Raw genomic sequence first — 27114 nt, 5'->3', positions numbered from 1 at the left:
TAGCGAGTCACACGTCGGCTACCCTACCATGCTCTGCTCAGTCGCCCAGTGGATTCTGTTATCTCTTGGAACCTTCGCTCTCTGTTTCACCCTTGTTAGGTGTAGTGCTCACAGGCAGCATGGAGAGGCACACAGGACCCTCCAGCTAGACGCCCTGAAGGCCAGCATCCTGGGCTACCTGGGAATGGACCGGCCACCGGCGCTGAGAGCCAGAGAGTCAAGGCAGGAGCTGGACAGGATGTTTGAGCAGTACAGGCAGATGCAGCAGCTGTTCAGGGGGAACTCCACTCAAGAGGAGACACTCACGCAGCACACACACAGAGTCTCAACAACCATCCTCCCAGTCTCTGGTAAGCTTATATGCCTGTAAGTTTCAATAGTATTGCCTCAGTTCTTATTGTGGCACACTAAAATGACTGCTGAAAAACTCATCTGAAATGTTATGATGCAATTTGAGAACATATTACTCAGACTGGCTTGGCCACATTTTACTCAAGCATTACAGTTCTTTGTTTGACTGTGTGAGTCTTTTGTGAGTTATTTGAATTGACATCCAGTGACATTTCATCTGACATGTTTCCTGAAGTAAACAATACACATCTGAAACAACTGATGACTGATAGTTTCAAAGTAAAAAACTGGAAAGACTGTCATGTATGATTTGCGCAAGCACTGAGCCTTCTGGTCAGCACTCATGACAACAACCATATCACAGTCACTTAAAACACACGGTTAAATAAACCGAACAACTTTCTGTTTCCTTCCAGTGGTGCCAGTCAGTGAGCAGAAGGGTGAACATCACATGGATCCCAAGACTGCCTGGTACAGAGCAGACTTCCACAGAATGTCCTCTATCAGAAATGAGACACTGGTTCAGGCCAGGCTGAAACTTCACAATGCTGTCCCTGGCTGCTCACATAATAAACAGAAAATTCTGATTAAAATACATGAATACGAAGAAGGAAAAACCCACCTCCACCACATGGAAAAATCTGTTACGAAAAGACGATTTTGCACCAGAAATGTGACGCTGGACATAAGAGCTGCCATTGAAAAATGGAGGGTACGGTCTAGAAATAGCACTTTAACCATTGATATAGGTTTTACCATGGGATCAAGAACTGATCAGACTATCCCTAAGATAGTCCTAGAGATGGACTTCATATTACATGGTGGAAAAGGCAAACCTAGGCAAGTCAGGTCCATGAAGGAAGAAGACTGCGAGGAGGAAAACAAGTGCTGCCGGATATCGTTGAATGTGTCTTTCAAAGACATAGGCTGGTCGGACTGGGTCGTGGCACCCAGCAGTTACAAAATGTACTTCTGTGATGGCTCCTGCCCCCACAACTACAAGCCAGCCAGCATGCACACGTTGGTGAAGTCACGCATGCATCACATGAGCAAAGGGGCCACGCCTCGACCATGCTGTGTTCCGGCAGCCTATGAGCCCATGATCCTCATGCACTATGACAGTCGAGGAAAGCTGAAGCTCACACCTTTCAATGATTTGATCGTTAGCAAATGCCACTGTGCCTGACAGACAGAGAGAAAAAAAGAGCATTTGTTTTAGCAATTTCTTCCCCAAAACATAAACATAAACAAAGGAAAAACAATGTAACCTGTTCTGTATTTTTTATTTCATTTCGTTGTGTTGTTATAGATAAAACAATGTCATTGCTAATATACTTGTTATTTACCATTGATGTCTATAAATATTTATTGTTAATTTATTGCTTAAACCTATTTCTTGTCATATTTGTTGCTTCAACTTGTTACAAAAGAAAATATGTGTTTTATATTTACAAGCCTTGTATTACCTAACGTATTTTGTTGTTCCTTCTCATTTCAAAATAACAACATGAGTCTACATGAATAAAACATATATTGTGCAATATTTCTGTATTGAAATGTGTGCTAAATTAGGACAAAAATATGCCAGCTAATTCAAATAACAGCCAACAACAATCTCTAATGGAAACATTCTTATTTTATATGGTTAATTACACATGTATCTTGACATAATCTAGTCTGAGATGCATTTTACAATTCTTTACTGAAAATGTGACAATTTTTAAACTAATGAGGACATCATACTTTTACAGAGAACATTTGTAAATTAAATGTGGATGAATGAACTAAACCTAGAATCCAGTTTAAATTCACTCCTCTTCTCACACACACACACACACACACACACACACACACACACACACACACACACACACACACACACACACACACACACACACACCTACTGGAGGGTTGCCGGTTCGAATCCTGACCATAGGCACGGCTGAAGTGCCCTTGAGCAAGGCACCTAACCCCTCACTGCTCCCCGAGCGCCGCTGTTGATGCAGGCAGCTCACTGCGCCGGGATTAGTGTGTGCTTCACCTCACTGTGTGTACACTGTGTGCTGTGTGTGTTTCACTAATTCATGGATTGGGATAAATGCAGAGACCAAATTTCCCTCACGGGATCAAAAGAGTATATATACTTATATACACACACAAAAATACAGATTCTACCTTTCATATTTCAAAACTGAACAAATATTCCAGGTTGAGTCAGTTTTGAGCAATGAACCTTATACTCTGATAAGGCATTTCAAGGTCAGGGTGCACTGCACTTCTTAAAGATATAATTAGCAGCCTTGAAACCATTCATACTCTGGCCTTGACTTACACTCATAAAAATGTCACTGTCCTGTTTGTTATTATCAATATTCTGCTTTGATATTTTCTGATTCATACTTATGTCTCCAGGTGAAACAGAAGTACAGTATTGTTGCTATAGAAGGCAGATATGATGAAAACATCTGCCCACCTGCCCTTTATTTTATGATACAATTCCGGTGACATGATTTTCTCCATGTAATGAGGTCAAGTAGAGCACAGCCATAAAAATATAAAATATCCTCAAACGTAGGGTTATAACTAGTGACTCAAACAAGTAAAGTTCACAATAAAGTTCACAGACAAACAAAAGAAAAAATACGGAAAAGGGTGTGACAAATTGTCCAGTATGGGAAAGTAAATGAAACAATCAATCATGTTGGCACATACTTCTGCACAATGCACAGGTCAGGACCTGATGAAGGTCTAAGACCGAAACATTGTGCAATTTCTAAATAATTGCTTGCGGAATGGTCAGTGTGCGGGACTCTTTCTAAGTTTCCTGATCTGCGACCGTTGGTCATATCCTACGCACCTGCCCAACAAAAGAGGTGTGCAAAAAGCCTTACGGCACATACAAATAAGAAATTCAGTCATCCTCATGAAAGTGGACAGGTACAGCTGTATCCGGTACCTCCCTGACCTCTGTGATTATATACAAGTGTACATCCTCTGTGTTGCCAGACCATAGGGATGATGTAAATGTCCTTAATCTTCAACTTTGAAAGGACCCGTTGCCACCTAAAGTATACAACTGGATGTGAACGTGAAATCATAATACACTAGCCTATTAAACGGTTTTAAATAGTTCTCTTTGAGAGGGAAAGAGCAAACACAAAAGAGTTTGGTGAATTTCTGAGACTTCAATGAAAGCTGAATGATCACAACAATCCCTTCAAGGAAACACATTTGTCATTTCAAATTAAATAAGGCTTTAAAAAAAAAAAGGGTCAAAGGTTTTTCCTACCCACTTAAGATTCCTAGCCTGACGAGCCAGATTTCTAGATTTCTAGACCTGCGTCTAGATTTCTAGGCTATAAGATTGCCACATTTTGAGCAGATTTTGGTTTTGGTCAGCACATGTTAAAAGAAGCTAGCTGCAGTGGTAACTGTCTCTGTTAAGTTTCACAATGATGCCACAGAATATCCTCATTGTTTCAATGCCTTACAGGAAGAAGAAGTGAAATTAACCTTTTCAGCTATTTTTAACCACAAAAAACCTTCCTTCACTTAAAGACAGCTGTATTATGGTACAGTAGCGATAGGAATAGGAATCAAAACATGTTGACAACTCTTTGAAACATAACCTCTGAATAACCATTTTTCAAGCATCTGGCACAATGTAAACATCTTCCTCACAGTTGTCTGGCTGATTGCGATAGTTGAAGGTGGGATCGTTGCTATAAATTGCATCATGTTCTGAATCACACTGCACATACAGGTCACCTGGTTCAGTGGGGCTGTTGGGAAAAAAAGGGGAGTCATCATGAGGTTACTCAGGGTCTTTTCAGAACCCTTACAATGTCATAATGACAGGTCCATTAATCGGTTATCTAGTCATTCATCAAATACATGGCATACGGATGTGGGGAAAACTCATATGAGCACACCGGACATTCCAGGTGATAACACAGTTACAACATAATTGAATAAACAATATCATTGTTACCTTACGGTAATAAAAGTGACTAGTTAACCAAGATTCCTTATCTGTGAAAAAGAAAGTATTTGTCATTGTGATACAGCAACAAACATCAAAAGCTATTTACCTGTCCATGTTACTGTAATGCCTTGTTGCAGTGATATCTGAAGGTCTCTCACGAAAGTTTTCATATACTGGGCTTTCTGAGGTCTGATGAGAGCTTCTATCAAAGCCTGTGTATTGGGAGTCTGCAGGTTTAGAGTGTCGATCCTCTATGGTTTTGGGTTTATTTGAATGTATGACATGTCTTGATGTCCTTCGCCGATAGTAGAAATATCCCATGCTTCCGATAATTACTGCCAATACCACAAAAAACAATGGTAAACCCACGGCAAGGCCACTAGATCCGTTGTGATACGGTAGTGTAGAGTTATTTGTGTTAAAGGTGTCATTTGAGGCCATCATCTGTAAATGGGGGAAGGGTTAATAAACATTCATTTGAAATTGTTTTCTGTAGGCTATGATCATACATGAGTTTTTGAATGACACAGTTTATCACATTAAATATGTTTCAGACATGTTATGTCTCTCTGTAACATCCAATGAAACTACTCAACAACTGAGTACTAAAAGTACTAAGTACTGAGGACTAAAAGTGAGCAAAAAAGGGTCTAACAATATGGCACTTACCATATCAGGTATGCATGTGGAATGCAAGATGTCTTCAGTGACTGTTAGACTTGACTTAGAACAGAGAGGAGGAAACGTTTGCAGAAATGTCCCTACTTATGCAAACCGTTCTCAAGTTCCCTTTTTATTACAAAAAAAGATGATGGAGATGTGGGGGTGAGGTGGCTTCCAGCCAAATCAGACACTATATACTGATCACTGCACTGACATATATAATCACTGTGATCATCATGCCTCTACATTGTTGACAACTATTATGCAAGCATTTTGTTGATGATTTACTAATATAAAAGTTTATTCATGATGAAAGTAAAACCTGTACCCTGACATATTGGGTAACCCACAGAGGAAGTAGTGTGAAATTGTGATGGCCTCATCAAATCTATAAAATCTCATTTCTTAAAAAGAGACACAGTAAAAAAAGAAAGAAAAAACACTCATAGGAAAATCCTATAGTCAAGCTGTTACATTCCACTGTGTCACAACTGAGAAATCCTGTCTTCAAATAGTCTCATGACGAGGGCTCTGAAACAGAACTGTTGAAACTATTCAGGCCATAGCCATTATTGATCATATACCTCCCCCTGCTGTTTTTCAGTCCTGAGAGTGAGATGATGGAGTTTTACATTCCAACAAATCTGAATGGTGTTTTTCTTCAAATTGGCAAGACAGCAGTCGGATTTACGGCAGGCCACATTATAACTTGTTGTCTGTAACATTGATGCTGGTATAACCTGCTGTATTAAGCTAGTCTGCATAATCGTGCCTAAAAAGTATTCACCCCCCTTGGATATTTCCCCCTTTTTGCTTTTGTAAATGTAATCTTGGTCGGTTTAATAAAAATGTTTGCAATAATTTAAAACTCTCTGTAATGTCAAAGTGAATTTTCTACAAAGTGATTATAATTAATTAAAAATATATAATGTAGAATAAGTGGTTACCAAGTGACTGCCCCTAAATCAACAGCAGTCCAGCCTAGTCTGACAATTAGCGAAATGGAGATCGCATGAGTGCAGTCAGTCGATGTATATAGTAATATAAAGACAGATGTGTCTGGAAGCTCCAGTCACTGGGTACTCAGTATTCCTACAATTCCACCATGAAGGCAAAAGCAACTCAGAGAAAATGTTATTGCATAAAGCATATGTGAGGGGATGGATGCAAAAAAAAATGTTCAAGTCACTGAGTTTCAAAACTTTCAAGTCATCTCATGGAGTTCAATGAAATTCATCATTAATGAATATGGCAAATGTGTAAATCTGCCTAGAGCAGGCTGTCCCCACAAATTAAGTGACCGTTCAAGAAGAATACTGGTGGGGGGGGGGCCACCAAGGCACCTCTGAAAGAGCCTGAGATGGGATATGGACCCTTTCAAGAGAGTTCCATTATCAGCATCATAGTTGGCCCCACAAGACTTCCTTTTTAACATTCCATATGTTATCTTAATGCAGAGGAAGTAGATTGGGGCCCAAATAGAATGTTCAAGCATTGTTTTTGTTTTTATTGTTGAAAGGGTCTATACTCTTCATACAACAACTATTGCCTGAGTTCTTCACCAGTCAAAGTTCTATGGGTTAGTGGCTAAGATCATATTAAATCTCAACTAAAGTTTGGCCAAAAACATGTGGGAGACTCCAAGGTCAAATGAAACAAGGTTCTTTGGTCTGATGAGACCAAAATGGCCATCAGATTAAATGGTATATTGGGCGCAGACACCAAACACTGCACAACACCATCCCTAATTTGAAGCATAGTGGTAGCAAAATGCTCTGGGGATGCTTCTCAACAGCAGGCCCTGGAAGGCTTGTAAAGGTAAAGGGTAAAATTAATTCAGCAAAATATATGGAAATCCTGGAAGATCTGATTCAGTCTACAAGAGAACTATTAGTCCGGCAGACAAATGCCATAATTTAGGTGAACCTGGTTGTCGGTTTCAGTGAATATGATCAAAAATATTTTGCCAACTGCAGCTTTAACCGACAAAACCAGGTCTGACCCCATGGCTGCTGGACTTGGGAGAAGATTTACTTTCCAGCAAGACAATGACCCGAAGAATACAGTGAAAGCTACACAGAAATAGTTTAAAGACAACAATTAGAATGTTCTTGTGTGGCCAAGACCTCAATCCAATAGAGAATTTGTGGCTGGACTTGAAAAAGGTTGTCAGCGGCTAAATGGAGTTGCAGAGTTAAATGGAGTAAAATTGCCGTATCCAGATATGCAAGCCTATAATTGAGACCTATCCACGCAGAAATTCACGCAGACAAGATGCATCTAAATGCTCACCTGAATTGGGTGAATATTTATGCAATTGCTTATTTTGCGTTATATATTTTTAATTAATTAGCATTACTTTTTGTAGAAAATATGCTTTCACTTTGACATTAAAGAGTTTTTTTGTGTAAATTATTGTAAAAAGGGCAAATTAAATTGACCAAGATTCCATTTATAGAAGCAATGAAAGGGGAAATATGTAGGGGGGGGGGGGGGGTTGGGTAATTTTTATAGGCAATTTAGCTAGCTCACTATTTGTTGCTTCAACTAGCTCAATATTTGCCAGTTGCTGCCAATTCAGCCTGACAAGCTTGACCATTGTCAAGGTTGTTGGTCCAATTAATGGCCAAACTGAGGTGTCCATTTAATTTGGAAACGGAATTATTGAAAAAAAAAAAAGCTGACATTAATCACATAGCCTACCTCCCCCTGCTGTTTCTCTCTGTTCTGAGAGTGAGCGGATGAAACCACATTTGGAGCTTTAAAGCTGGATTTAAACAAATCTGATTTCCTTTGTTTTTAGGGGTAGCCTAGATTGCAGTAGGCTCATTTTAGTGCTAAATCTCACCAATGCTTCCACATAACCTATAGCAACTGTAGTGCCATCTGTAGGCTAATAGGTCACACTGAAAAAGGAAACAACCTATTTCATTATTCTGTGATGACAACAGTGCATTATTTTAGACTGTTGGCTTTAGCTTTGTTTTATTGACTTACAATATTTAGATATCCACGTGGAAACGTCATGCATGGCACTCGGTTTAGTTAGTTAGTTAGTTTATTAGTTGTCCCCTTAGGGAAATTCTTTTTCACATTTTCCGTAGGCCTACAGCTTTTTCATCCTGCATGGTCACAGGCACAGAAAGGCACATACATGAACACAGACATAGGAATGACATATAGGCATACACCTTACATACATCACAGGTAATTGACACAGACTTTTTACATAAAATATTGGGGGTTTCATGGGAAAAACATACATTATTGCACTGCATATAATTTATCTGAGGGGCTTTGTGTTGTTGAGTGTTTGGATTCCTAGGGGGATTAGGCTTCTGCTGAAGCGGGCTTTATTGCACCTTATGCTATTAAACCTCCTGCCAGAGGGTAGGGGTGAGAAGTAGCCTTTAGAGTTACTGCCTTTAGAGTTACTGGCCAGACAACAAAATAGGCCCAGGCCGAGGTTGTAAGAGATCTCCATGGCAATTTTGACCACCCTGACTTTGGCAAGTTCAAACATCATGCATATAGCCAGGCTACCTCTGGTATAAGATTGAAATGAAAGGTCACTGAAAAAATATGTTTAGCTCAATTCCAGATGCACCAAAAGTGTCCGGAGAACAAGCCACTAAGACTTTTCCCTTATTTTAACCTGAGGTGAAAGCGATGGGGAATGCGGACGCTCCAGATGTGCGTGTTAACTACGCCCACGCGCAAGGACGTGGGCACGCTGTGGTCATTGAAGGAAAGCTGAACAGAAGAGTGGAATATGGCGACCTCAAACAATCCGCGAAAATTCAGTGAGAAAATCGCTTTACACAACCAGAAGCAAGCGGAAGAAACAGCGGCATTCGAGGAGGTGATGAAAGATCTGAGTATTACGAGGGCAGCAAGGGTAAGGGCGCATAATTTCTTTCTTACGACTGCCTGTTAGCCATGGCTAGCAAGCTGTCAACCGTGCAATTAGGATACGATAGGCTGCTGCACCGCTGCTGCTGCTGAAGCTAGCCTGGCCGAGGGTAAACAATAACAAACGTCCGCCTATGATCTCGGGTGGGTGGGTGCATTGGATGGGTGGTATAGTGTTGATAACATGTCGTTTACACAGAAAAATACGTTGCATTTAAATCGTCCTGGGTTAATAAGGGTTTTGGTCCCACCATGCATACGAAGTGATCTGGCAACAAACCCCAAAAAGCAGCATCGATGAGAATGGTGCAACGATGATTGACAGACGTCATTTGATTTGTCTTATTCTTCAAATACAGCAGTCGGATTTACGGCAGGCCGCATAATCTGTTGTCTGCAACATGATGCTGGTAAAGCCTGGCTGTATTATGGCTATGCTAGTCTGCACAATTATGACATAGAGCTAGCTCATGATATTTAGGACTGCCAATTCAACCTGACAAGTTTGTGACTGTTTTCAAGGTTGTCAGTCCAATACTTCCTATAATTCCTATTTTCATGGAATGTTCACACACAACGCACAACGAAGGTCTGTCCAATTAGATTTTGTGATAGGCTATGTAATCCTCTACAGCCACTCGTGAAGATTTTTTTATATGACCCCCACACACACACACACACACACACACACACACGTTTCATTCACCAGTCTGGTGGGTTTTTGCACTTGCTTAAACCTATTCTGTTTAAAAGTGGCCTCGAAAGGTTTTCTGTTGGAAGTAATTCATTCACTGTGTCATCACACATTACAAGTGAGCATGCATTAGGCCTATTTCGATAACTGTCTGAGCAATTGCAGTGGATTAATTTTGAGTGAAAATGTGTGTTGTGTTGCTACCCAGCAAAGTAATAGGCTAGACCTAGTCACTTTTGAGAGATGATCACATCAGTGTTTTTTATGGTCTGTGTTTGTTATTTGGATTGTAACACATGAATACCAAACTTAGCTGCAAGTTTCTACCAAAATTTAAGCCCCTAATACAAAACGTGTATGCCCAGTTCTAATAAAATCATTACACTAAATGCTAATAGAAATGCTAACGTGATGTCATCCTCATTATTCATACTGTTATTTGGACTGGTAAACTGGTAAGTGTGTAAGTTATAAAAATGAGTCAAAGCCTTTTCTGTAACAAGGTTGGAAGTGGAGACTCGATTCCATCATCTGTCTAGTCTAGAACATGTTTCATTGACAAGGAGTTAAGTGTAGACATGAGATGATGTGATTCACTTTTTAGCAAACACAGCAGTAACAGTTTGCATTGCCCAGGCCATTGACACTTTAGAAATTAAAAAGCCAATAGGCTGTATGCCTATTGTATAGTAGTATGCATTGCTGTACAAGGCTATAAATGGTATGGATAGGCGTACTTTCTTGTTTGTGTGTTACAATTCAGCTTGTTTACATTTTGAATACAAGATTCTGAAACCTCATTTGTAGGCAAAATCTTGTTGATTGTTGGACTACGAAATATTGTAGGTTGTGCCGTTTTGGAGGATTAAATGGTTCATTATTTTTGGTGTGTCACTATGTCATTATTTTTGGTGTGTCACTATGTCATTTTTTGTGGGATCGCATGGAGCTGCTTTCCATTAACCAGTGAAATGGCGGTGATGTTTAATTCAGACCACAACAGGTATAAAAATGTTACCTCTGATGATCTGTACGTAGCATCTAGCAACCAGAATCTTTAGCAGCCAATTTTGCAACAGAATATCAGAATACATCTTTTGTAAATTAAGTACAATTTCCAATCCTTTAAAAACTTAACTTTATGTGACTTTGATACTTTGCCTTCTCCTTTTTTACTGTTGAAGTGTAATCATATTTAAGTTTAAAAATGATTGAAATTCCGAAGTGGATCTGCATCAGGATTACTGTGTGCTTTTAATAAAGCATTTTAATTCATTCATTTTAATTCCTACCTAATGTACTGTGGTAAGTTATCAATATTTTATGTGAGAAAACATATTGAAATAGTACAATTTGGGTGCAGCATCCATACCACACTGGGGTCCAAGTGCCCACGGGGACCTGGGTTTGAATCCGAATTAGACACGCTGTCACTTCCTGATTCCGCTCCATCTCTCCTGTTCGTTTTCTGTCATTCTTCACTGTCCTGTCTGAATAAAATGGAAAAGCCCAAAGATCATTTTAAAAGTACATAAGCAACAGAGCACATATGCTCAGTGGCACTGTGAATTAGGCATGTGCTGACATTGTTGATTTACCTTCACTTTATTGCAGTTACAATTGCAGAAAACACAGTATTTGCAGCTTGGACAGAATCGAGGGCAATATTACGGAGGATCACTGCCAAATGTCAATCAAATTGGAAACAGCAGTGATCTGCCATTTCAGGTGAGCTCACAGTTATGGACCCTTTCAACAAGGTAAACAAAAACAATGCTTGAACATTCTATTTGGGCCCCAATCTACTTCCTCTGCATTAAGATAACATATGGAATGTTCAAAAGGAAGTCTTGTGGGGCCAACTATGATGCTGATAATGGAACTCTCCTGAAAGGGTCCATAGAAAAACGTTTTAGTCTTGCCATGTTTTTCGTTAGATGTCTGTCCGTCCCCTTTTGTGTAGTTACACATGTATAATGTATATCCTATAAATAACTTAGATACTCTGAAATGGTGCCATTTTTATAATATATTTAATTGGCATTTATATTCTTCTTGTAATGTGAATGTTATCCCTCATGTCTTGTATAGTTAGAATGTTTTATTGGTCTTTACAGACACCATTCCCAAGTTCAGGAATGGATACAAGCCGGACTAACAGACACCATGGCCTTGTAGACCGGGTTTACCGAGACCGAAACCGAATCACCTCCCCACACCGCAGACCCCTCTCAGTTGACAAGCATGGCAGACAGATATCCTTTTTGAAAAGTTCAATGTAAAATTTAATGTAATGGTATAGGGTTATCATCATCTTCTTGAACTCTTAGTGGGGTTCTATTTTATGGTGTCTTTCTTTTCATTTATATTGAAACCTGTAAATCCATCCACCTTTTCTCTTGCCCTCAAAAAAGACAGTTGACCTATATATTTAGAATTGGGGAAGGAGTTGACAGGAGGTGACCTACTTTCATTATTGAGTTTAATGCAAGAACATCAGTGGTCAAATTAGATGTTTGATCCAGCGTTTTTCAGATCTTTGGTGTACCTTTAACTTGACCACTCACATTGGAAGCTGCCCCTACAGTTCTGTTTACTTGTCACCACCACCAGACACAAGCTGGAGAAGGTAAGGTTAGAGTCTGCATACCAACAAATACACATAATCACATTACCTTTATTGACTAGAGGAAAACTATATAACTCACTAGCATCACATAATACATGAATTCCACATGTCTAACATGCAGCTGGATCCAGTGCTTTAATAGCTGTTCCTGATTACTATTTTTTTTATTGTGCTCTGTTCAACTTTTTAAATAATAATGAACATATTTACATTTGAATATGTTTTTTTAATATCTTGGGAAATTAATCTGTTTCTACATCATAACTGATCTCATCTATAATGAGCAATGCTTGAGTAGTGTGCCTGCAATGTTTTGGAACATGTGTAAAAAAGCAGTCTCTATGGTGCTCAGATATCAAAGTCAGGAGAAAGAAAGTTCAATCTGTCTAATTGGCATCTCACTACTCTGCTGACATTATTTCTTCTTTTGCAGGACAAACTCAGACTCAGCTTTGCACCAAAGCACTTTGAGCCCTGCTTCACAAGAAAATTTTGTTGGAGGATCACAAGACTTACAGCCAAAGCAAGGTTCATAAAATATAGATGGATTTTTTAATATGATTCTGTTTTATATCGAACTTTGATGTCCTCTTTGCACAAACATGTATTCATCATACAAAGGTGATGGTCATAGTCATGTATTATTATTAAGACCCCCGTCTTTTCTCTCCTAGTGCTCCTTCTGACTGTTCCAGGGACAGATATGACTGAAATTGAGATGGAGAAAGATGAACAGAACAATGTATGGGAGAGCAAAAAGGTAATATTGTGTACAAATATCGCAACCTTTACTTTTCTTTTGAGATGTTTAATTTGTTCATTGTTCTTTAATGCTACCTAGAATGTTTCCTCGAGGCCGAAGCCCTGCAAAGTCCCTGGGATCAAGTAAGTCGATATTAATGGCCTTTCCAACTGCATCCCTACCCCTGCAGTATTTTTTGTTGCTTTAGCCAGATGTAATATATTTGGCACAGCACTCACTAAACTGTAAATCAGCTCATAGCAAAATAAACATGAAATCTTCTCAGTTGAGAGATAAGTTAAATGGGTAAAAAAAGCACTATGAATTTAACACAATCTTCTTGTGAACGGTGAGAGAGTGAGAAAGGCCGCACATGTGGCACTTTCATGCCGACAGCCTTGGTGTGCTCAGTTGCCCTTCCTGCTGGTGTTCACAGCACTGTGACTGTGCAGGCTAGGGAGCAGATCAAAGGCTCAGGGCTCCTCTAGACCAGAGCACTCTCAGGGGTCTCACATAGGGGCAGCACGGAGCTAGTATAAGTACATATATACTCTTTTGATCCCGTGAGGGAAATTTGGTCTCTGCATTTATCCCAATCCGTGAATTAGTGAAACACACACAGCACACAGTGTACACACAGTGAGGTGAAGCACACACTAATCCCGGCGCAGTGAGCTGCCTGCATCAACAGCGGCGCTCGGGGAGCAGTGAGGGGTTAGGTGCCCTGCTCAAAGGTACTTCAGCCGTGCCTACTGGCCACGGCTGCCCCTGCTCATCGCATTGCATAAGGACACTGCCTAGTGATGCTATGAAAAATACTGCCTTCTCTTGTCCTCAGCATATTTCCATCTCCTGACCAAGAGATCAACACGTCTCTCATTCCCGCTACACACAACACTGGAGGGTCACTGCCTGACCTGACAAACATCAAGTTTCCCTCTCCCCTGCCGACGCCGCTGGACCCAGAGGACTCCGTGTCTGGCCTCAGCGTCTCCAGCAGCACGGGCAATCTAACCGTGGGCTCGCACGCTAATGTGGTTATTTCCTCCAACAGCCCAGGTACACCGCACACACATCTTAACAGCATCTCTCTTCCTCCTTCCCACGCTGTTTTACTTATCACAAATGCGGTTACCAAATGTGAAATTTCATCATGTAGGTTGTCAAAGTGGTTTTGGTCACACTCTCAAAATCCATTGGCTTTTTGCTAGAGATGCACCGATTGCAATTTTCTGGGCCGATACCGATTTCCGATTTTTCATAGAGTTTGACCTGCCGATACCGATTTTAGCCGATTCCGATTTCATTTCTTCTAACCATTTTACAGCACACACACAAATAGTTATTTTCTATCTTTTCTTTGATAGAGCATGTTAATATAGACGTGTAATCAACTTGTCAATGATGAAATGGCTGTTAAAAAAAATGGAACCGGTGAGCAGACAGATTCTTTTTCAAGTCTAACTTCAGATGCAGTATCAAATTATGGATTAAGTTAAGTTATGGAACACCCATTTTATGCTTCTCACATCCAATATACAACTAAAGATTTAAGAACAATTTTCATGATACATTTGAACATACTACCATGTAACATATTTTCATATGCATTGATGAATTTATGGGAGGGCGAGGGAAAAGTGGTAGCAGCCTAGGCTATCACGCAAACACAGGGGAGAAGTGCTAATAGCGATTAGGTGCTCCACCATATGAAAACAGTGCACGTCTGTTTTGCGGTGAAAGATTTAAATCCAAATTCCGATTAAATGCATCAATTAGGCTATAGAAACTTTCAGAGACGACTGATTCAGTATTCAGTGCATCAGTTTTCTTCATTGTAGGCTACTATGTCAAAAGCAACTTTAACGTTTGTTTGCCTTTCTAATAGGCTATCGTTTGTTCACTTTCAGGACATCCACTTCTCAATCTGCTAGGGTATTTTAAGACATAGCCCTAGTCTTGCAGTAAATAGTTAGAGTTTTTTTTCCCCAGTGGAGTAGAACTACTAGGGCTACTGTATGTCGCTGCTTGTTGACATCAACCCTCAGAAAACTCATACACAGAAACACACACACTGTTGGATAATTTTCGTTGAGGAAACGCTGTGTTGGAAGGTGCACTCACATTTTTAGTTCTCTGTAGATCTCAGCTCAGCATCAGTAGGGTCTACTCTCATCAAGACAGTAGTATGTTATGTTCACTCATCACAATCCAATTGCATGTAGCAGTAGCAGACTACCCCAGCGTGTATGGCGTGTTTGGCATTGGGCTTTGTTGTAACTCAGTGGTTGCATCTGTCTCCTGTCCGTCCCCAGGCATCACCTCGTCTCAGCACACGGTGTCGGTGACCGTCCAGGGCCAGCCAGCTGGCGTGGTGCCCCTCATCCTGAACGCAGACCTCCACCAGCAGCCCACTCTCCAGCAGCTCTCCCCAACGCTGTCACCGACATTCACTCAGGTAACGCACCTGCCTCGGCACGGCCCTCATTAACATGCTCTCTGTTTACATGGGTTCCACTTAATTTATGTTATCTTATCTTATTATGACGACCGTTATGCAGCTATGCGGAAGTCATAAAGGTTTAGTCAGAGTTTTTAGTTTATAGGTCAGAGTTTCCTTCAGTAATTTTGTGTCAACGATTCCCGGGACATTGAAACATCCCGGGGTGCACGGAACTTGGTGGGCATGTAGCCCCACAAGGATGACACGGAACCATTGTTTTTCATTTTGATCCGTCGCCCCGCCCCCCCGCCGGACTGGACCCCCGAAAGAAGGGTAGGGCGGACACAGTTTTCTGTGAATATCTCGAGAACCGTAGGATGACCACATTGTTTTTGCATATTGGTCTTAAGGGGCCATGTCAACACATCCCATAACCACTCATTTAATGTATAGCGCTACCTATTTAAAAATAAAAAAGCAAAAATGAGGTGTTGTAATCGCAGGTATCTCTAGCTGACATGGTCAAAACTGCATGAAATTGGAAGGTGTAGGATCATTATGACTCCCTCTGAATGCATGTCAAGTTTCGAGGAATTCCGTTAATGGGGGGCCATACAATAAATGAATATATGTGTACATTTAGTGACTATACCAACTGGCCTGTAGATGGCAGGACACAGTTTTCTGTGAATATCTTGAGAACTGTAGGGCCTAGGATGACCAAATTATTTTTGTATGTTGGTCTCCAGGGGCCATGTCAACACATCCCATATCCATTGATTTGAGACATAGCACCAGCTAGTTAAAAATGAAAAGGCAAAAACGAGGCATTGTAATCGCAGGTATCTTTGGCTGACAGGTTCAAAACTGCACAGAATTTGATGAGTAGGATCATTATGACACCCTCTGAATGCATGCCACGTTTTGTGGAATTCCGTTCATGTGGAGCCATATCAGCTACACGCACACACGCACACACACACATAAACACATGCACGTGCGTACACACACACACACAGCAGACATGTACGCTCATGCACGCATACACATGCACACTCACAGACACGCATGCACTCACGCACGCACACACACACAGGCACGCACACATAAACACACACACGCGCACACATATACTCACGCACATGCACACACACACACACACACACACACACACACACACACACAAACACACCCGCACAAATTTACAAGCGTGATTTATTTTTGCGGAGAGAATGTGCAGGACTTGGCGGCGGTCATATTTTCTAGTCTTATTTATCTTATCTTATCTTATCTTATCTTATTTATCACATCATATTTGTCGGAGATACCAGAGGGTGTAGTTTGTTATAAACACAACTGAAATGTACGGTGAATGTCACGTGTAGTGAATTGCAGTAACCCATGTGTTCCAATTTGTCTGATACTGATATGATATCTGCTACTTGTTTTTCCTACTTAATTGAAAGCCCCTGTGGCCAGATTAGGTGTCAGCTTGTGACTGTTGTCTGGCTTCCCTCCTGCCAGGCAATGACGATAGACGCTGTGATGCTGGAACAGCAGCTGGCTCAGTACACGTTTTTCACCCAGTCGCATGTGCAGACACAGGCCTTAGATGGGCAGCAGCAGCAGCAGCAGCAGCAGAACGCTGGGCTAGCCAGGCTAGTCCAACTGCCGCCTCTCTCTGTGAACTGCACGCTGGCCCATCCCACCTTAGATGGCCAGACAGCGCCCTCTGTTGGTGTGGACATCAGTTCAGTGAGTTCATGAGTTTTATGTTTCAGTCTGTGACCTGTGATTAACTGCTTTTCTTCTAAGATGTTTTCTATTTCAGTGCCCCTCATAAGAATACTCATTTCTGAGGTGATTAAGAGTGTTTTGAGTGTGGTATTATCAAAGGATGTGTGTTAAATGTATGATTTTTTATGTGAGTATAATTTGTTTCAGAGTGCAGATGTGATTGTCTGACTGCCTTGACTTACCTCCCCTACCTAATGTAAACTTCAGATGTGATGCATCGAGCCATGCATTGAAATATTGTGTAAATATGCACTGTTTCATTTTAGTAGAGATTAATTACCATGAATTGAAACCGCTACTGATCACAGATTTTTGTTCTTCAAATATCGAAGTTCAAACCTTTAGGCCTTATGAACAGTGAGAGTTCATAATATCAAGCAATGGTACAAAGCATCAGTTGTGAAGTATCGAGGCTGGATATCGATGTAGTGCAGGGTAGGCCAGTTTTTTGTAGCCCCACAGGTGTGTGTTTCTACCTGCATTTTTACTGTATCATCTTAAGGGTTAAATGAATTACCCAAGGAAGATGATGAGGCGGACAGCTGCACATGTCAGGTTGGAGGACATGCCACGTAGCCCTGCGTAACCTCACAGGCTCGGCCCCGTGGGGCCCCGTCGGTCTAACTGTCATATTATCCCGTATAGGCCTCCACCCTCCATCAGTACCGCAGTAGGATGGGCTCCTCGGCCAATCAGTCTCCAACCTCCCCTATCTCCAATCAAGGCTTCTCACCGGGGGGCTCGCCACAAGTAAGGGCGACGCCACCTCCACCCCCAGCCTCATTGTGGTCCGTTGTTTTGTGCCGAGCCGGGCTTGGCTACCCTCTGTCCAGCTGCTCTGTGTTACAGTTGCCATCCTGTCTCTGCGTCTGACTCTGACCGATCACCGACGCTTTCGCTGTCTGTGTCCCTGTGTGATGTCCTAGTTCTTGACAGTGTCCACCAGGACATCTGAGGTATTTTAATGAAGTAGATATAGAAAAGTGATAAGAATAGATGCATTTTCTAATGTAGTAAACTCAGATCTGCTGAGTTTTTTTTTTTTTTTTAATCTGCTGCTTTTTTATTGGCCTTTATTAACTTCAATAAAGTGACTTTCTTTAGACAGATTTTTCAACATACTGGTGCTTTTAACCGTGAAATACAGTTTTCCGGCTGTACATTACAAGTTATTACATTATTATTATATTACATTTAGCAGACACTTCTTGACCAAAGTAACTTACATATGTCAGCTATATTACAAGGGATTACATTGTCCCCGGAGCAACTTGGGGTTAAGTGCCTTGCTCAAGGGCACAACGGTGGAAGCCGGGAATTGAACCCACAACTTTCAGGCTACTGCACGCTAGCCCAGCTCCTTAACCACTACACTACCATCGCCCCCGTTCAATGGCAGTGCTATTTTCTGCTTGTTGTGCTTGGTGTTGATCCTAGTGAGTTTACTTAGGGAGTCCAACCAAACTCAGGAATTGCTATCTATATTCATTCGAGCAGTACTCCAGAGTAGCAGCATAAAATAGGTTGTACTTACATGAAGTCATGTTCAGATTTTGGTTAAGGCACAAATATAACAGTATAACAAATTTAAGTGACTTAGATAGATAGATTACATTACATTTAGCAGACACTTCTTGACTAAAGTGACTTACAAATGTCAGCTATATTACAAGGGATCACATTGTCTCCGAAGCAACTTGGGGTTAAGTTCCTTGCTCAAGGGCACAGCAGTGAAAGCCGGGAATTGAACCGACAACTTTCAGGCTACTCCACGCTAGCCCAGCTCCTTAACCACTACACTACCACCCTACAGGCTACTGCACGCTAGCCCAGCTCCTTAACCACTACACAACCACTGCCCCGGTGATAGATAGATAGATACTTTATTGATCCCCAAGTTGAAATTCAACTTTAGATGTATCTATATCTGCTGTTGTACTGTTGTTAAAGCCCAAAGATATGGTGTGTGACAGTCAGATCATGAAGTGCCAATCAAATGTATGTGACATTCAATTGTGCTAACAATGCATACTTTTGATGCTGTGCAGAACTTGTGACTGAAATAATTTCACTTGTATCACTTGCTATCTGCCTAAAACTTTGAGACTTTTGTTTCTGTTATATGAATATATTCAGTAATCAAATTCTAGAGGAGACTGTAGCAGGTAGCACCATAGGAAATCTTCAGAAGTGTTCATTAGAACAATTAAATAGATCATGTTTACTTTCATTATGTAACCACACCAAATTGACACCATTTGTCACCAAATGCATGCATACTTATTTAAGCCAAGGACATTTTCATCATAGAGTAATTTATTGTGTATTGGCCACATCGTCTATAAACTGCATACAGTGTTTTATGAAAATTAAGACAAAACCATGTACTGACCGCCCCATATATTAACCGCAGTGCAGAATAGCCCAATTGATCAGAATCAGATCAGCGCTTTAATCATATAGAAGAATGAAAAAAAGAAATGCATTCTCAAGTATTGTCCTCCCTTGTATATTAACCTCATAGCTGAAGAAACTATGTACAAGCATTAGCTAATAGGTGGGAAATTAGGTTGTATTGCTAGTTGTGTTATTGTCAAGAATTTATTACTCACCACAGTGCACTTTTCAGTTTGCCTTTCACAGTGCACTTTTCAGTTTGCCTTTCACAGTGCACTTTTCAGTTTGCCTTTCACAGTGCTCGAAATAACCAGCTTCACTGTTATTTGCCTAAATCAGCTGTTTATAACTGTGAGCAACGTGTTTTCGTTAAAAAATTTTATCATTGTGAGATTACAATAAATCACCAACAGATCATCTTTTATACCGTTTTTTAGACATCTTTAGCAGAGGTGCCAATAATTCTGGAGGGTACTGTAAATGTGCTACTTCTCTAAAAGGTGATTGTGGATGTTTGAACTGTGGACCCTTGTGAGGCCTTGTCTTAACAAATATTTCTATGTTTGCCAGCAGTGAATCATTCTACAGTGAATTGGAAAGCAGTTGTCATCTCACCCCCATGTTGTCCCTTTTGTAAATGGGGTTCCTTTTCATATCAGATTGAAAAGTGGCAAGTGCTGGCAAGTCGATAACGATCATGTTTTTGTTTTAGCACTCCATACTGGGAAATGTCTTTGGCACTTCCTTCTATGACCAGCAGATGGCCTCCCGTCAGACAAGTGCTCTCTCTCAGCAGGTCAGTTGCAGTGTTTCCCATACATTGACTAATCTGCCACGAAATCAAAATCGGCCGTGTTTAATTTAATTGAATTTAATTTAAATTAAATATAAGGTCAAATCCTTGCATTGCCATTGAGCTGCGCTTTTTACGCACGCAGCCTTTCCTTGCCCCGCCCAGCTCTCTATCGTAGCCCGCTGCCCCTCCTCTGCATGTGCATTTAACAAAATATTCACGATTGTTGAAGGATTGTTGTTGCCACATAGAAGCATTGCATAGAAGACGTCTGGCTAAATTGCTATTAAATCTGCTTAGCATTGTGACCATGCTGTGTAAATTTGTTCAAAACTCCCAGGAGTCCCACTGTGTGTGTATATGTGTGTGTGTGTGTGTGTGTGTGTGTATACAGTGAATAACATTCATATTTTGACAGGATCACCGTATACATAGTCTCATTTCAAAAGTACCATGGAAGAAAAGCAGGGGAATTCTTCCTCTGGCTGCATTACCCTGTTGGCCCTAAAGGCAGAGATCTTCGAGGATTTGTTGCAGTGGATACTCCTACAGTGTTGTGCAGTGATAACGTTCTGCGGCTCTCGCTTTATTCCCAGCTGGAGCAGTTCAACATGATTGACAGCTCACTGAGCTCCAGTGGTTTGTATGGACCAGGCTCCACGCTCAGCAGCTCCCAGGCCGCCCTCCTAGGCCTCTCAGGGAGCCATGGCAGCCTGCAGGACTCCCAGCAACTAGGCTATAGCAGCCATGGCAGCATCCCCAACATCATCCTCACAGGTACATTACTCCCAGGCATTTCCCACAACGCACTGCAATGATGATGAAACAATGTTGAAATATTGACCATGATGGTGGTGGTGTTGCAAAATGATGTTGAAATATTGACAGTGAAGATGGGTGGTGGTGATGCTTGTTTTGTTTTTGTAAGCCTTCCGGTTGCCAGATGTTTCTTACGCCAGTGAATATTCCCATGTGTATCTCCCTGTTTACAGGTGACATCTCCATGTCTTCAGTGACGGGAGAGGCTCTGTCCAAAGAGCTGGCGAGCACCTTAGCGGGTGACGACAGCTTTGATGCAGACTCTCAGTTCCCCTTAGATGAACTCAAGATAGACCCTCTCACATTGGATGGCTTGCACATGCTCAACGACCCAGATATGATACTCACTGATCCAGCCACCGAGGATGCTTTTCGGCTAGACAGGTTGTAGTGTCCTCTGTGTTATTGGATGGGACTTAAGGGTTGGTCAGGGGGCTAATTTGCACATGTGGTGCAGGAATTTCAACTCTTCTTGGCGTAGTAGACAGTCTACTGAAATGTGCTGAAGTCTGAAATGTGCTTTGGGAGTTTGTTGTCTCAGAGATGGTTGACCTGGGAATTGGTTTGTTGCAGAGGTAGTAGAGAAGATACATCTCTCCGCTGGATTTGAGATTTTGGTCTTTTCAACATTCACACTCCCCTAAATGAACAGTTTTATCTGTAACTTAAATGTGGAAAACACTATATGGGTAATGCCTCATTTTAGTTCTACTTTTTTTTTTTTATCACAAAAGAGATATATCATCCTGTTATGTTACAGTTATGTTACATAGTATCTTTTTTGCCTGGTCCTTTGTGTTTTATTTCACTATATGACTTTTTAATTGCAGAAATGTAAATTGTTGATTGTTTTTGTTTTAGCTTTTTACATTTTTATATTTCACCTTTGTATTATATTTAGTTTTATATTTATGATTTGGCAGCATCACTGCTTAATGAGTACTAACTCTCCCCATGTTTCTATTTGTGTGAAGGTGTATACTTTGAATAATTGAATGTCAGTATTTTTTTATCTGTACTTGTTGCCAGAATGTCCATATAGTAATAGTGGAAGGATCCTTCATGCTCTGTTGGCAACAGTATAATGACTTGGCATTTCATTTGTTGTAGTCGATGTTTATTCTTAAGTGAAAACCTGGCCTCTCTGTGCTGTATGTGAAACATTGTAAGGTGTTTGTAGAAAGATTTAGATGCTTCATGCATCAGCTCATTTAGGAAAATTGCTCCTAATTGACTATTAACATTCAATTTAGGATCTGATGAGGCATCAGGGGGAGGTTGCAACCATGCTCATCATGAAATTTCTTGTTCCACTCCACAAACATGTTTTGTCAGAACAAACTGTCATAACTGTCAATGGTAAGGCATAAGAAGCGCAACCCTTTAGCATTAAGGACAATTGAATGTTAGAATGACATGGAGTCCTACAACAAATTCAGAGAGAATAGCATATTCTCTTGATTGATGGAACTACACAAGGAAATCTATTTCACTTCGTCACTGTGATTACCATATTCTGCCTTATTTCAGCAAGATGCAGTTTTCCCGCTATATTTTGTGATATTGTGGAAGTCTCTGTTTGAAAGGTCTCCGATGTGTGTCACACATTTATATTTTTACAGAAATTATACTTCTTCATGTTTACATATGCTTAAAGAGAGAAAATCTAATCTAATTCTAAAAAAAGTCTAATACTGAAAAAATTGCGGCTGTTGTAATTTGTATAGACAACAGAGCGATGGGGAGTGTTATTACTCTTGCAGGATAATCATCCATATTTTTACATCTGTTGTGGGATATTAAATGTTGCATGTTGTTTTGTGGCATTTGGAGTAATTTGTTATGTTTTATGTGGTTTAGGATATGTTATCAATTGGATCTTATTGGAGTATCTATGCAAAGTTTATCAAATCAGTGTAGATAAGCCTATTTGAAAGCTTAAGAAACAAAAAACAATGCAGCTTAACAAAAAAGGTTTTCTAACAAACCAAAAAGTATCAGTTATTGCATGCAGTGTTCCCCAATGCCTATTTTTTCATAATTATAGACAGAGACTTTTCTTTTCAACATGCCCAAAGTGTTTGGTTTAGGTGAATATTGCAAATTCACAGCAAATTAAGATATTTTCACAACTATGCCTTTTATATATATATATATACCCCCCAAGGAAATCTGTGATAATGTTTCAAATGTAAATTAATATTAATTGTTATATATTCTTCCATAAATAGACCATAAAGACCATAAATACTATATTATACTCTTTGTATATATATATATATATACATAGGACCAAAACTGCTTTCATGTCATTGTATTTTGTTTGTTGGTTCACCAGTGTAAAAAAAATATGTTAACCAATTCTGCTAAATGTTACCGTGAACCGTTCTGCTTCAATATTGTTTGTATTATGTGTTGATTTTAATAAGAGTTCCACGCAATCCATTACATTCTGATTTTGCACTTAAATCATAAAATCATTACAACTTTATCGCACTACCCCCCCCAATGGTCTGCTTTGGATTTAGGATCCATAAACCACTTGTATTTGGTCAAATCTGCCTTGAGAAAAAAAAAAAAAAAAACATATTTTATTATATAAATATATCTTTATCTATATTTATTTATAAGTCTATACATTGTTTGACTTTTTTTTTTAAACTCCCGAAAATCCAAATCTGTGGAAAATGATTGGCCCGACCATGTGTTGAATTAGCTAATAGTTGATTATCCCACCCAAACTTTAAGTGCATTCATCTGTAAAGACTGCCTCTGTTCTTAATAGATGCAGACAGATAAAAGGGTGCTAGCTGGTGATTTTCTATACCAGTCTAGATTTAGTCTGGTTGACATGGTATACATTTGTGGTTTTACATGTTCTTTCAGCGTTTTACTTACTGAATACATGTGCATGTTGATAAATGTTTATTTATTTGAGTCAGTCCCAACACCAAAAAACAAAATAAGTAGTCTGAGCTTCATCCCCAGCCCATTTGTACCAGAAAATGATAAAAACAGTGCATGCATGTTTTTTTACACATGAAAATGTGTACACAATAGCTTTTAGGGAGCCACAATTTGCTCAGTTATAAACATAATGCTGTTCCTATTGATGGGAGTCTTCTGTTTCTTATTTATCCCTAATGTAAATGTTTGTTTATTTGTTTGTATGTATGTGTAAGTGCTGTGGAATTTCCAACCCCATGCATGTTTATATTGCTTTTAGTAGGCCTATGCCATTGTCTTGTCTGTGGGGCATTTTTAAATCAGTTCAACTTACTGGATTTATATCCAAATAGAATCTGGCATGTCTTCTCCTTTTGGTTCAGAGCAATGGAATGCTTTCCATCCATGTAGAAACACAACTGACTTTCTGCACAAAGTTATGCAAGTTGGCTAGCATTCATTTGTTTATTTATTATTTTTTCCGTTGAATGTATACCCATTGTTCTTTTTGTTTGGTGTACATAAATATACATTTTGGTTTGTAAGGTTTTTGTGCTTTTCTGGTATGATGTAAAAGTGAAAAAGTTACATGCACTGAAAACTTAAACACTGCAATGTATCATTGTGGTGAGGTGATGTGGGCTCTGATTAAGGGTTTGAAGTTCACTTCATTAATTGGCTCAACCTTAAAATTTGTAGGATGCATGCTCACATATGTCAAAAAAAATCCTATCAGCTATATTTTTCAGATGATTTTGTAACAAATTCTGAATATTTTATCTAAGAAAACCTATATCAACAGTCTAATGTGACTAAACCAACCACTACACAAACAGAAACCCTCTGTTGTCAAATAGAAAAAAACATTATGATCATGTATCAAGCAGAGCAAGTGGTCTGAATTTTCTGTTTGGTAATTTAAAGTTGAATGTATGATTAGTACTGTATCTGATAACAGGTTTTATTTGTATGTTTCAGAATGGAATTGAAGCCAAGTCTGTATTATGTTTAAGACATCTTACCCATAACTATTGAGGGAGGTGCAATGATTTTGTCACAACCATCTGTTCAAAGGGTATAAAGAATTATATTTACATAAAACATACAAGACTCAATAGTACAAGACCATAGAGTTTTTCCTCTCAAACATTATTGTAGGTGTTTTTTTCTACCTGCGATATTGTATCAGTGGATGAGCCATTTGAAAACGCCAAAGTTGAAAATATGGTATCCCTTTCATTTTGAGTCAATGCTTTGGAAACACTTGTAATTTGTTATGTCTTTTGTTAGGCCAGTGTTTGTTAATGTTTGTGAATAATGGTTGAGATATTTGGCCACAGCTGGCTGTTTATAGTTATTCTATATATGTTATGCTTTTATCTGACAACCAACAATGTGGTAAATTAAGTGTTTACTTTTAAAGGTGAATATTTATCCATACATGTATATAGTTTCTGGTAAAACTTGCAATCTTGTGCTGAATATCAGAGGGGCATCTGCATGGTACCGAATTAAAGAACCCTCATACTCTAAAGCCTTTGTGTGACCTGTTCAGCTTTCAGTTTGTATCTAGCTGTACCAATACTTTAAACCTATTATTAAATCTAACAGGTGTCTTAAATGATTCAAAGGATTCTGACACTTAAGTTTTCCCTTTAATTAATATAGAAAATAAATAATAGAGTAGTGCTTGACTGGGCATTTATTCAAATATAAATCAAAATGCTATTGATATAAATATTATGATATAAATATAATAAAATATACAAACAAATATTGAGTCAAAATATAAATCTCATGTCAACAACAGTATGGGTATGGTAGTTTGTTATAGCAATGACAAATTGACATTGACATAAGCAGCTGATCATTTCATCACTCCATAATAAACCAACTGTAACCCTTCTGATACAGCATGTGCATTTAATGACGATGAACTGTTGTGATGGTTCACTTTCTCATTCTCTACAATGGCAGCTAATTTGTTATATGATATTTACTGTGGATGATGCACAGCAAGGTCTGGCCATCACACTTCCTTTGTACAGTTACAGGACATGCATATGCTCACCAAATATGCAAGACAAGCATTCAGTAACACAGCTTTGCAATCCTGTCATTATGTTGTGATAACCCTTTAAAATGAACGAATCTGATTATTTTGTTTTGTTTTGTTTTTCTTTTTATACAAAATAAATAAGGTATTTGGGCTGTATATGTGTGCAATTTACTGAGAATTGCTTTCAGTTAAATGTTCTCTTATATCTCTCTTGTGTGGAGGCTTTTGTCTTTGTAACTTTGCATTACTATTTGTACATTATATTGAATAAAATCTTAAACATGTGACTCATTATTTTGTTGGCTAGTGATAGAATAAAATATCCTATTTCACTGAATATGTGATGGCATACGAGCACAAAAAATAATGTATGACAATCTTCTTTGAGCATATATTGAACCACAATTTGGCAGTGGAGCGATGACCTACACTATAACATTTCAGATATTAAGCTTTGGGATTAAGGATATATTTATAAAGTATGTTTTAAAACAGCACTGACCATGGTCCATGTGCACAACCATATGTTTAGGTAGCAACATAAATTGGGGGCTTACCGTGGTGGTGGAATGTCCCTTCCAGCATTATGGTATAGACTATACCATTAACTTGATTTTTTTATTTGTTTTTCTTTTAATAAAGCAATATTTCTCATTCTATGACATTTGTCATTATGACATCATCATCAACATTATTATTACTATTATTATCATTATTGTTGTTGTTATTGTAAGTAGTAGTAGTTGTTAGTTATAATTGTCAAGAAGGTGATGGTTGTGGTAGGCCTAATAAGAAAAGAAGAATTATAGTAGCTCACTCCTTGTTTCCATCTGATGTTTGTTATTGTTATAGGTCTGCACATTTAATTGTATAAGCTGTCCATA

The 27114-nt window shown here is 39.4% G+C and overlaps 2 protein-coding genes across 4 annotated transcripts; both read left to right on the top strand.

Annotated features, from left to right (window-relative positions):
* LOC125300323 (inhibin beta C chain) lies at positions 1–2225 on the top strand. The gene is made up of 2 exons (XM_048252124.1): positions 1–350; positions 768–2225. The coding sequence occupies exons 1-2, from the start codon at positions 29–31 to the stop codon at positions 1535–1537; spliced, it is 1092 nt and encodes a 363-aa protein (XP_048108081.1). The 5' UTR covers positions 1–28; the 3' UTR covers positions 1538–2225.
* A 6496-nt stretch (positions 2226–8721) lies between these two features.
* On the top strand, positions 8722–26521 carry crtc1a (CREB regulated transcription coactivator 1a). 3 transcript variants are annotated; one of them, XM_048249208.1, is made up of 14 exons: positions 8722–8897; positions 11220–11333; positions 11723–11860; positions 12173–12234; positions 12668–12762; positions 12909–12976; positions 13076–13119; positions 13815–14035; positions 15292–15434; positions 16944–17174; positions 17862–17966; positions 20326–20409; positions 21003–21183; positions 21399–26521. In XM_048249208.1, the coding sequence occupies exons 1-14, from the start codon at positions 8772–8774 to the stop codon at positions 21614–21616; spliced, it is 1830 nt and encodes a 609-aa protein (XP_048105165.1). In that variant the 5' UTR covers positions 8722–8771; the 3' UTR covers positions 21617–26521. The 3 variants fall into 3 exon arrangements, with proteins under 3 accessions (XP_048105165.1, XP_048105156.1, XP_048105172.1); XM_048249199.1 differs by having other exon boundaries at positions 12909–12994; XM_048249215.1 differs by lacking the exon at positions 17862–17966 and having other exon boundaries at positions 12909–12994.
* Positions 26522–27114: the final 593 nt, after the last annotated feature.

This window comes from Alosa alosa, chromosome 1 (genome assembly GCF_017589495.1).
Source record: "Alosa alosa isolate M-15738 ecotype Scorff River chromosome 1, AALO_Geno_1.1, whole genome shotgun sequence".
Lineage (NCBI taxonomy): Eukaryota > Metazoa > Chordata > Actinopteri > Clupeiformes > Clupeidae > Alosa > Alosa alosa.
This window is presented reverse-complemented; position numbering and strand designations above follow the sequence as displayed.